Below are 12,262 nucleotides of genomic sequence, written 5' to 3'. Positions count from 1 at the left end.
AAATGGTTGGATATGTTTGGATATGGCTGGGCTTACTTATATACTATTGCGCGACCTCCTCTGATGTGTCTGTAAAACTTATCTATTGTCCTGAAGTTTTGTCCTGAATTTTGAACTCCTGTCCTGAATTTGTGTCCTGAATTTTGACCCTTTGTCCTGAATTTTTACACTCACCGTCCTGAATTTGCACCAATTCCAGTTGGTCACCCTAGCACAGATGTGTAGGGGGCTGTTGTGGAATAAAACTTCCAGAACCCATACATTCGCCTCCGCCTTGTTATTACAGTGCATTTTAAAATGATGCGCCTTTTAGTGGTGTTTAAGCAGAGATCTCAGTTTTGAATGGAAGTTCAGTAATATCTACAGTTTACCTTTCTAATATGGCCGCTCTTTCGCTTTCAGTGCTGTGGTACTAGTAGGTATTGTCCGTCTTCCATGCTTCCGACGCTTTGGTTTCCCAACGCGGAAAGCAATGAGGTGGGCGGGACTTGTTGTCATGGAGACGGGGAGAGGCAGTTGGCAGTGGAATGAGGAAGCATTGACGCCTGTGGGGGCGTAGTTACAGCGAGAAGCTTAGCTGTCAGCCTGGTGTTTGCTGTCCCTGCTACCCGAGGTCTAGCATCCCCTGTGGCGGTGCGGCCATGGGCTGCTTCTTCTCCAAGAAATCTAAGAGGAAAGGAAAGGATGGCGACAGCGACCAAACCCAGGCCGAAGAGCCCAAACAGTACAGCTGGGACAAACGTGAAAAGGTACCGACGAATAGAAGCTCTGACCAAGCCCTTTCCCACCACTAAGAACACTCTCCACGTAGCACCGTCTTTACGTTAGCACCCCCTCCAGCAACAATAAACACCTCTTGTACAAACAGCTTGTCATCTCTGCACCACCACGTCCCATCTCCACAGCATCTTCCTCTTTCCAGCACCCACTTTCCCATCGCCCACTTGCCTTTTTACATCCCGTACTGGGTTGCAGTAGAGTGCATAATGAATGCAGATGATTTAAGAATGTTGTAATGAACACTAGAATGTGTTGGAATTGGTTCTAGTGGTCTAGTGACAGCTGTTTGCGAAGAAGGGCGCACTTTCTTGCTTCGCTATTAAACACCTGACCGATTTAAGAATGCTGCTGTCCTTCATTGTAAGACGTCCATGCTATTTTCCAACACACCCTTTGCCTCTCCTCTACCCTAATTATATTTTTTCACAGCATATTCAATGCCATTGCAGCAGTCCCAGCTTTGGTGCATCTCCTTTCGCCATATGCACACCAAACCACCCTGCAGCACATCACTTTCCTATCCAGCACACCCTTCTCCCTCCAAAACCAAATTCCCAGTCCTCGTGTATCACTTCTTTCTTTTCATCTACCCCTCTCCAGTACCAACAATCCCGTCTAGTCTCACTCGCCAGTCCAACAGCATCTTCTTTGCATCTACAACAACTGTTCTCCTTTCTCGCAGCACTTCTTTTTCTTGGTATTATTGCAGCACCACCCCCCCCCCCCCTTTTTACCGCAGCACCCTCTTCTCCCCCAATCATGCACCACTCTTCTTCCCCCTTTACTGCAACGTCCTCCTCTTCCCCCTTCTACCTTGGCACCCTCGCCCCTGTCAGGCAGCACTTTTTCACTCTTCCACACGATTGTCGCCCCGTCGTCAATACTGCTCTTATTCCCTTTCTAATACTAAAGTCTTCCAATTGCCAGCACACTCTTCCTCGCTCCACAAGAACGTTGAACCTCTACTTCTGCACAGCGCCCCCCTCAGTCTTCCCTTCTTATTCTCTTGTCCTGCCTCTCCAACAGCTGTTCAACCCTGTTTCCTTAGCAACCCTTCTACTCCGTTTCCTCAGAACCCTTCTGTCCAGTTTCCTCAGCAACCCTTCTGTCCAGTTTCCTCAGCAACCCTTCTGTCCAGTTTCCTCAGCAACCCTTGTGCCCCTGTTCCTCAGCAACCCTTCTACTCTGTTTCCTCAGCAACCCTTCTACTCTGTTTCCTCAGCAACCCTTCTACTCTGTTTCCTCAGCAACCCTTCTACTCTGTTTCCTCAGCAACCCTTCTACTCTGTTTCCTCAGCAACCCTTCTGCCCCGCTTCCTCAGCAACCCTCTTGCCCCGATTCCTCAGCAACCCTCTTGCCCCGCTTCCTCAGCAACCCTCTTGCCCCGCTTCCTCAGCAACCCTCTTGCCCCGCTTCCTCAGCAACCCTCTTGCCCCGCTTCCTCAGCAACCCTCTTGCCCCGCATCCTCAGCAACCCTCTTGCCCCGCTTCCTCAGCAACCCTCTTGCCCCGCTTCCTCAGCAGCCCTCTTGCCCCGCTTCCTCAGCAGCCCTCTTGCCCCGCTTCCTCAGCAGCCCTCTTGCCCCGCTTCCTCAGCAACCCTCTTGCCCCGCTTCCACAGCAACCCTCTTGCCCCGCTTCCACAGCAACCCTCTTGCCCCGCTTCCTCACCAACCCTCTTGCCCTGCTTCCTCAGAAACCCTCTTGCCTGCTTACTCAGCAACCCTCTTGCCCCGCTTACTCAGCAACACTCTTGCCCGCTTACTCAGCTCAGCAACCCTCTTGCCCCGCTTCTTCAGCAACCCTTTTGCCCCGCTTCCCCCTAACCCCTTTGCTCTGCTTCTTCACCAACTTATTTGCCCTGGTTCCATAGCAACCCCCTACCCTGCTTCTCCAGTAACCCTCTGCACTGCTTCTATGTCCACTAAATCACTTTTGCTTCCTGAAATACCACTTCTACAATTGTCAGGTTTGCTTGAGAGTTGCAACTTTTCCTTCTTTCGAGTTGCCCCTGCTCTGTTAATTTGAAAAACTGTTAAGGGATGTAATGGTAAGTATGTGCTCCAGTAAATGGATACAGTCTGAGTTATTGAGAAGTATGCATGCTGGTACTCTCTACATGCAGTGAGGAATAAAGCTAATTGCTCACTCTTCCGGTTAGGATGACAGGCACACAACATATCGGCATTGCATTTGGTTGTCTTACTCTTAGTGCCTGAACAGCGCATATCTATATATATCACCCCATTGTTAGTGACAAAATAAGGATCTGGTCAGCGGTCACTTTTTTTTCTCTCCAACACCATCCTGTTGTCCTTATGCTCTCACCATGCCAGTCAGTCCAAATCCAAGTCATGTGCTCCACCATTTCTTCATCGTGCTTTCACTTCTCCATAACCCCTACGTCAAGTTTCACACTTCACTTTGATAAGGCAGTTTTTCCTTGCGGTGAAACCATCTACTAATATTACTGAAAGCACTGCATCGTGTGTAGTTTTAGCTGCTACTGTGCTCTTGGGTGATTCTTGGAATGCCAGTATTGCTTAGAGTGGGAACAAAAATAGAATAATCAATTGCTCCATTTGGTTTTTTAAAATATTTTTTCAGAATCTCAAATGTGCGTATTTTTGTGGAATATTAGGTGCATATCTGTAGTTTAATAGTATATTCTTGAAGTTTCCTGGTGTATTTATTATTTAGGCATTTTTGATTTAATCTCCCACTCCACATCACCGACTCTCTAGTTTTTCAAAAAGTACAATAAGTGAGTGAGTAGTTACCCAATCCCATCCATTTCTCATGGCAGCCCTCTGGCACCCAGTCAGCTAGGGTTTCCTGATGTTCCTTCTAGCTGTCCAGTCCGACATTCAACATAGTAACTTGAAATATAGGTGGAAGCCATATTGAAAGTGCATTTAAATATCTAATATACATCATTCTTCTCAGGTTTGCCACCCCCACATCTTGCCGTCATTGCTTTTTTATGAAAGTGACATAGGAAGCAAGGGACATCTTTGGTACTGGGCAGCAAGTTTTTAACTATGGGTACATTTCTTCAATAAAAATGTGCTGGGGAGCTTGGAGGTACATAGTGCCCCACAGCTTTGTTACAGCCACGCCTCTAGGCAGTCTTGAAATGTATTCAAGAGGGGCACCAGACTGAGATTAGGTTGAAACTAAAGGAAGGTACAGCTTGGAAAGAAGATATAGCAGAAGGGACCTACAACAGACAGTGATGTCAAGATTCTAAAGGTGGTGATATAAGTGCCTGACTGAGGGAGTCTGAATTACTACACACTTGGAATCGAAAGACACAGCACTTCGAGAACTTCAAAGCTGCATTCATTGTGAACCTCAGAGCTGAAAGAGCATCTGAGAAGCTATCTAGAAAGGTTACTTGGATTTGCGCAGCTAATTGCCTTGTGCAGCAAGGAAACTTCACTAAAAACATCAAGAATTGACTCTTATTTCACCTTAACGCAATCAAAGTGTAGAGAGAATTCCAGAGGTCCACAGGACACACTCTACATAACCCTTCAGATGGGTACACTGCAGAAGATAAAATAAATATTATCAAGACATGATGTGGAATAATTAAATAAAACAATACAGGCAGTCTTAAAATTGGTGACTAAGTTAAATGAGGTGTAAGTTAAAATTCAAACTAAAAGAAATGGAAATACCGGAGCTGACAAACACATTGAAAGTAGACATTTGCTGCCTGGTTATATTTAAGAGTTAACAACTCTAACAAAACTGAATGTGTCCGTCTGTAACGTAACTTGTGCTCGTGTAAAGCGCTCTGATACCTTTGGGTCTAGTTTGCGCTATATAAAACTCCCAAAAAAAAAAGAGTTCATGAGAACAACGCATATGTCTTATGGGAGCCATAGCCAGCAAAAGGCGCACTGAATATATGACAAAATCCTGAGGATACAAGCAGGCAGTGATAGAGTCTGTAGGAGAGTGGCATCGACTGCATAGTTGCCCCCAACTTTTTGCTGATGTTTTCTGACTCTAGCCAGGCTGTGGCCCTGCTATCCAGAACCCCAGCCTATCTGCTTCCTCTCTAAACTGATGTGAGTACCCTAGGTACATACCAATTGGATACTGAGGACACCCTATCAGCCCCTTGTAGATGGTACCCTAAGTACCCAGGGCATGGGTCCCTCAGAGGCCTACCAGGGGCTGCAGCACTTATTGTGCCACCCCTGGGACAGCCATACAAACTGACACCACCAGATCACTACTGTAGTCTGGGTAAGGTGGTGCTTGCACCCCTTACAGGGATATAGGTATCCTGTATCCCACTCAATACAACACATATCTCCTCATAGGTCACCTCTAAGGCAGGCCTTGCTAATCCTACAAGGCAGGGTGCTGAGATATGTGTGAGGGGAACCCCTACCTGAGTAGGGTCCCTCTGCAACCTTCTTAAAACTATTGCTGGGTTGTTTGTAGTGCAGCCATACCATATACTCTTAACCGCATTATAAGTAATCGCGATAGCGTGATAACTTGAGAGTGGCTGCACAGAACCATGTCTTGTTTGGTGTCCAACATGTAGGAATCATACCCCCAATCCAACCATGGGAGTGAGGGCCTGATTCCCCCCTGCTTGAGGGGCGATATGGTAAAAGCGGCAGATTTTAGACACCAATTTAAAAGTGCACACGTAGTACAAAATGGATGCTACCCGCCACCCACACGACTCTGGCTGCCTGTTGCTTGGCAGAACACCAGCCACGGCAGCTGGACAATAGGGATCTTGTTGCAGGGAGGTGCTCCCACCTCCCCAGACAGACTATGTGGATTGGAACTGGGTAGGTGCACCATAGGATGTCTTTCAGACTTGCACGTAGGCTTCTCCAGTGCCTACTTCTGCATACACCGCCTCAAACCGGTTCAGGGGCATCCTGTCCCCTGCCCAGGCAGGAAAACACACAAAGGGGAGAGGGTGTAGCCACCCTTTCCCGCCTGAACTCTCATTGGTGGGATCCGATCTAGACACTCCCCTAATCTTTTGATAAAGGTGAATACAGGGTCCCCAGAGCCTCAGATTAATCTTGGACTTCAAAGACTTGAACATTCGACTTGCTGCCGCACAGCTAATAATAATAATAATAATAATAATAATAAAGCCATTTCTAAAGCGCCTGGCTGCACTAAAAGTGTGTCCCCGCGCTGGAATGAAGCCAAAACAGAAGAAGCAGCGAGTTTTAAGAAGGAGTGAGGTAAAGTAAGGGGAAGAGGCAGTTAGTTGGATGGAAACAGGTAAGTTTTAAGTTTGGCACAGAATCTGGATTCTGAAGGTTCCATACGTAGGTCCAGCGGTAGTTCATTCCAGTGCCTGGGAGCCAGGTTTCTGAAAGAACAACCTCCCATTCTGGCTCTACGCGTGCGGGGGAGTTTGAACAGCATAGCTCCGGACGACCTCAAATTCCGTGTGGGGCGGTGGATAGTAAGGAGCTTATACAAATATCTAGGGCCTTTGCCATAGGCAATGCGGTGCGTGAAGCAAAGGGCTTTGTATTTAATACGATCCTTGACCGGTAGCCAATGAAGTACTGTTAGGGCATTGTTCCCAGATGCTCTGCAGGGCATGGTTTAGTACTAGGCGAGCAGCAGCGTTTTTTATGCACTGAAGACTGTGCAAGCCTTTTTTTTTTTTGTAACTTGTTTTTATTTTTTTGTTCCATTAGCAGCAGCACAATACAGCAATCAAACACATAGTTTTCCATGATGAATAGCAATGCAATAACCCCTGAATGTGACAAGTTTGCAGATAACAGTTCCACAACAGTGCATATCTTCAACATCCACCGTCCCGCTCCCCCACCACCGGGCTGACCCACCCTAGTCTGAATCTGAGGCATCGTCTTCAGGGTCCGAGGGCGGGTCACAGATGTCACCCCTATAGGAGTTCCACGCCCCCCATACTTTACTCCATTTACCAGGACAGCCACGTCTAACAAAGGCCTACCTCTCCGCAAACATGGCCTCGTCCATGTCCGTGCCCCAAGCAGCGAGGCTCGGCAGTTCCCCTGACCCCCATTTTTGAGCTATGTTGCGCTTGGCTATCATTAATCCTAATGTGGCCCAGCCCTGCGCCAGGCGCGAGAGGTCGTTAGGTTCCCATATATTCAGCAGGCAGCGCCTGGGTTCCGGCGCCAGCGTGACTCCCCCTGACTGTGACAGCATGTGCATCACCCCCCGCCAGTACTCCTGAAGCACGGGGCATTCCCATATGGTATGGAAGAAGCCTCCCACCTCCCCGCAACCACGCAGGCAGAAAGGGTGTGTCGCGCTGCCTATGCTATGCAGTGTGTGCCTGGTGTAATAGGAGCGGTGGAAGATGCGAAGCTGCACCAGCCGGAGCCTCGACGGTATACCCGCCTCCCGCGGCGAGGCCAGCGCCTCTCGCCATTCCGGATCGTCGAATTCCCCCACATCACGGGACCATTTAGCGCGGAGAGGGCCCATTGGGTCTGGCAGGTTGTTAATCAGCTTACGGTATGTAAACGATGTGGCCCTTTTCGGCATATAATCCTTTAGTAACCGGTCCTCCAAGGGCGATGCCTCTGGTACCGCCACGCCCGGTGTTAGCCGTGCCAGCAAGGCGTGTTTAATTTGCGTGTATCGGAACCATTCGGCTGGCGCCAGTGCATATTGTTGTTGGAGACGGTCAAATGTGATAATGTCATTCCCATGCCACATGTCGCCAATCGTAGAGATCCCTATAGCGTCCCACTTGTCAAAGCCCCTGCTGTGTCTGAGCCTCCTGAGTTGCCTGGTGTCCCACAGAGGTGTGAGCTTGGTCAGGACCCCGAGCCACCCTAGCTTGGCCGGCGCTGCATGCCATATGGCAACCGTCTGTCTGAGAGGGCCGACGAGCGCTGGAGTCAGTCTACCATCATACAGGGCTGCCAACACACCTCGCTCTCCCAGTACGGCCCTATCTGCTTTGAATACCGGGACTGTATGCGGGACATGAAGCCACTGGTTTATTACTTTGAGCTGCGCTGCCCAATAATAAAGCTGAATGTCGGGAAGCGCTATCCCCCCGTCATACCAGCTGCGAGTCATTTTGGACTGCGCTATGCGCGGCAGTCTGCCACCCCACAGGAGGGTAGCCACCTGTGCCGCTATCGCGCGGAAGTAGTCTGGCGGTATGCGACACGGTGTGTTTTCCAGTACGTAGACGAATCGGGGCAGGGCCATCATTTTAAAGAGGGCCGCCTTCCCCAGCAACGTGAGTGGTAGCGTACCCCAGGGTGCAAGCCTTTTTTACTTAAACCTAAGAGCAAAACATTGCCATAGTCTAGGTGGGGTGTGACTAAGGCGTGGACGAGTGTTTTTCTGGCATTAATGGGGAGCAGATCAAGGACTTTACGGAGTGTTTTTAATGTGCTGAAGCACCTACCCGTAACTTTGCTAACCTGGGTCCTGAAAGAGAGATCCGAGTCGATCATTACTCCAAGGTTTCTGACCGATGGAACGGGAGTGGGGGAGATCCCTAGTTCCGCGGGCCACCACATATGCGACCAAGCATTTGGGGCTTTTCCGACAACTAGAAGTTCCGTTTTCTCGCCGTTGAGGCGAAGACAGTTGTTATTCATCCACGATGCCACTGATGACAGGCACTTGGAGAAATTAGTGGCATCTTCCGTGTGGTCAGGCGTAAGCTTGATCATCAATTGGGTATCGTCAGCGTAGGTGACAATATCCACCTCGAAAGCTTCGACTATGTGTGCCAGGGGTTCCATATAGAGATTGAACAGGGTAGGGCTCAAGCTGGAGCCCTGTGGAACCCCATGGCTCAGCTTCCGGGGAGAGGATTTAAAAGGGGGACAATGCATTTGGAAACTCCTATTATCTAGGAAGGATTTTATCCAGGCAAGGGCAGGTCCTTCCACTCCCATGTCGGAGAGGCGAGACACCAGCGTTGTGTGCAGCACAGTGTCAAAAGCTGCACTTAGATCTAATAAAATCAACGCTGCTGTCTGTCCTTCATCCACCATCTGTCTGAGGCATTCGGTGGAATAGAGGACGGCTGACTCCGTCGAGTAGCCGGCTCTGAACCCTGATTGAGTAGGGTGAAGAAGGTATTCCTCCTCTAGATATGCCATGAGTTGCCCGTTGACCACTTCTTCCAATATTTTTGAACAAAAAGGAAGAAGGGAGATGGGACGAAGATTTTGCAGCTGAGAAATGTGAATATTGTTTTTTTTTTCCAGAGGGATAACCTGGGCTATTTTCCATGCATCAAGCACATGGCATTCTTGGAAAGAAAGGGTGGTGATATGAGCAATCTGGTCAATCATACTTTCCAGCTGAATGAAGAAATCTCCCTTGGGGTAAAGGAGTTACCCCCCTGCTTGGCAGGCACCTGAAATACTGCAAGTGACCCGGTTGGAACTCCGCTGCTCCTACGGACAACGAAGACTTCTGCCTACCTTGAGGTGGGTTTCCAGGTATCCCAGAGGCCAGTGAGTGTGCACAGCAAAGCTCAGCACCGTGGACCCCGTGGGTGCCGAGATCCCCAATACCCCAGGACACCGGCCACCTCTTGCACAGCACACGACCCCGACCAGTGGGGAAGTTGTGCTTTGGCCCATTATTGAGCCAACCTCTCCGTATCATCTGTGCCAAAGATCGATGCCCTAGCCCGCTCCGGCAACCCGTGGGCGCATCTTTACGCACTCCAAATTGCTGCCTCCCGCGGTCCCTTGTCTCTCGACTGGTGGGCCCTAGCAGAGGTCAATCTTCACTTTAAAGGGCTTCCCTGGTTGCTCCAGGCCTGCTCTACAGTCTCCTCGCTGGAGACCTCGCTCAGACCTCGTGGGTCTGCACCAGTAGCTGTTTTGTGATTCTTGCGTGGGTTGCGGTTGCCAAGGCTTAGTGGATCCAATCCGGACACTAACACCGCAGCGACCCTCATCCTTCGTGGGACAGTCGCCCTCCAGAAGCTGGCCTTCCTTAAAGCCTCCTGGACCCCGTGGCTGACGATCCAAGCTACCCATCTTCCACCTGGAAGCACCCGACATTGAAGGGCTCTTTCTCCTGAGCCCCCTGGTCACTGTGCCGTGACCCAGACTCTGTCCCCTCTGCTTTCAGGTCCTTACCTTCAAGATCTACATCTTCAATCTGCACGGCATCGACGACGCTTCACGCCAGCAGCAGTTCTTCACCTTTTCCCATTGAAAACGAGATCGCGACCCGACATCGAAAACAACCTATGCACCCGGCTTCCCTGGGGCAGGTAACAGTAGTACCTCGGTACTGTCGTGGGTGTGGGCCTTCCAAGAGCTTAACTCTAAGCTGCTGAACTTGAACTCCTGCTAGAAGTGTTTTAATTCTTGCAATTTCCAACCGCAACATTCTCCATAGGGTTTAATAGAGATCCCGACAGTAGTTTATACCACTGCACGCGTCTCCCATGGGCCCCCTTCCTCACTACCTTGGTTGGTTTCTTAAGGGGCTAGCGACCCTAAGTGCCCTAGGCACTGTCTGTAGAATTGTCGTGGTTCGTATACCATATTTTTAATATATGGTTTGGTCCCCCCCTGGGGCCCTATGATTCCAGTGCTATTTATTGTAACTATCAATGCTTGTTTGAATTGTATCTTTACCTCCAGTTTCATAAAGAGACTAGTGGGATTATTCTTAGAATAAATACATATATTTTATATATATACCGTGTGGACTACTCTTTCATCTGGTTATTCAAGAGGTTATCTATGGTAAAACAATAAGCTTAACACTCCTTCAAGACTTAGCCTGAAGGCTGCTCTCCACAGCTACCACTAGGATAGCTTTCTTTACAGGTTGTCTTTAACCTATCACCTTAAGAGTCGAATTGGACTGGTACAAGGTGTCCCCTATAACTAGTGGACAGCATATGCCAGGCCAACTTCTCACAGAGTCGGAGATGAAGACTTGAACATTGCAAGTGTCATGCTTTCATGCCAGCTGGAATTGGGGGTCATCACCATGCTGCCGAGTACTCTTGTAACAAATGAAATCATCTCTATTCTTAATTATATATACAGAGGGCCTGTGCACACGTAAAACTAATCTGCAATGCAAATTCTGCGTATCTGAAAATAATCAACTGTATGAAAGACACCACAACAGTAGTTGAACTGGTAATATGAAGGAACACTCCAAGAGTTGCGTGTTCTCTGTATTTAATGTAGATCGATTGCCCAGCCAACACGTTTTTCGTCAGGGTGGCAAACCCACGACTTCGTCAGGGCTATTGGACAAGGAAGCTAAGTGGTTGTCGATCTCTCCGCCGGTTGTAATTCCGTCCCGGCTGGCCAAGGAAAGGTGCTCCAGAAAATAGGTGTATAACTTGATACGTAGGACCGTAAACGATAGTGTCATTCTAAAGGAAAGCCTGTAAAGATTGCAGCGTACGCAATGGAAGGAGCCGGGTAATGCTCATTCCAGTAAGTGCGGTCCTAATGTAGTCAGCAAGGGGGGGGGCAGCTAGTATGCTGCCATGTCCGTGGACCTTTGCCGATAACCGGCTTTCCTTTTGGACGGAATTACAACCGACCGAGAAATCGACAACCACTTAGCTTCCTTGTCCAATAGCCCTGAAGAAGTCGTGGGTTTTCCACCCTGACGAAACACGTGTTGGCTAGGCAATCGATCTACATTAAATACAGAGAACATGTGACTTTTGGAGTGTTCCTTTATATTACCTATTCAACTATTGTTGTGGTGTCTTTCATACAGTTGATTATTTTCGGATACGCAGAATTTGCATTGCAGATTAGTTTTACGTGTGCACAGGCCCTCTGTGTATTTAACTTGGTGACCTTGTGGCTGTCTGGGGGGTTTAGGGTTATCCCCCTGCTTGTAGCACCGTACCTTACTGAGAACCTCCACATACTGACGTACACACGAGTAGGCGCCATCGCATAGCGCATATGACTCGAAAACCTTCCTCGTCCTATTCTTAATTATATGATGCAGAGTATTTCAATAATAATGTCATCCGAAATCCTGCTGTAATCTCACTCTCCTTTGACCCCTTCTCCTTTTGTATCTATCCACACACATGTCTACTCCAACTTTCACCTAACAAAACCTTACCCCACCCTTGAAAATTTTTCAAAGTACCACATAGAAGGTATTTTAGTATGACATGAGTGTATTACATAAAGGTGAACCAGAGGTTAAATAGGTGAGGAACGGAGGCGTGGCTTAGCAAGCCAACATGGCGGACGTCTTCTAAGTAGGCTCCGTCCAGCCCTTCATTAATCCTTCATTGATCCTGCTCCTCTGGCCACAATACCCCCCACCTGCTGTGTCTGGAGGTGGGGAGACGCGGCGACGCTTGTTGGCGGTGTTTGGGACCGGAGCTGCATCCTGCAGCGGCGGTGTGATAAGATCGACGCTGAGGCCTGTGGGCGGCTCTGAGATCGCGGCCTCGAGTGCGGCCAAGCTGGTGGATCCTGTAGCAGCGGA

The 12,262-nt window shown here is 49.0% G+C and overlaps 1 protein-coding gene across 1 annotated transcript in view; it reads left to right on the top strand.

The window, feature by feature from the left end:
* Window positions 1-520: 520 nt before the first annotated feature.
* Window positions 521-12,262, top strand: part of RP2 (RP2 activator of ARL3 GTPase) — a 349,303-nt gene continuing 337,561 nt past the window's right edge. Inside the window, exon 1 of the mRNA XM_085622855.1 lies at window positions 521-749. Within this exon, the coding sequence (XP_085478981.1) occupies window positions 642-749 (108 nt within the window). The 5' untranslated portion in view covers window positions 521-641. The remainder of the gene's footprint in view (window positions 750-12,262) is intronic.

Source organism: Triturus cristatus, chromosome 8 (genome assembly GCF_964204655.1).
Source record: "Triturus cristatus chromosome 8, aTriCri1.1, whole genome shotgun sequence".
NCBI classification, from domain to species: domain Eukaryota; kingdom Metazoa; phylum Chordata; class Amphibia; order Caudata; family Salamandridae; genus Triturus; species Triturus cristatus.
The sequence above is the reverse complement of the archived record's forward strand: the minus strand, read 5'-3'. Positions and strand labels throughout refer to the sequence as shown.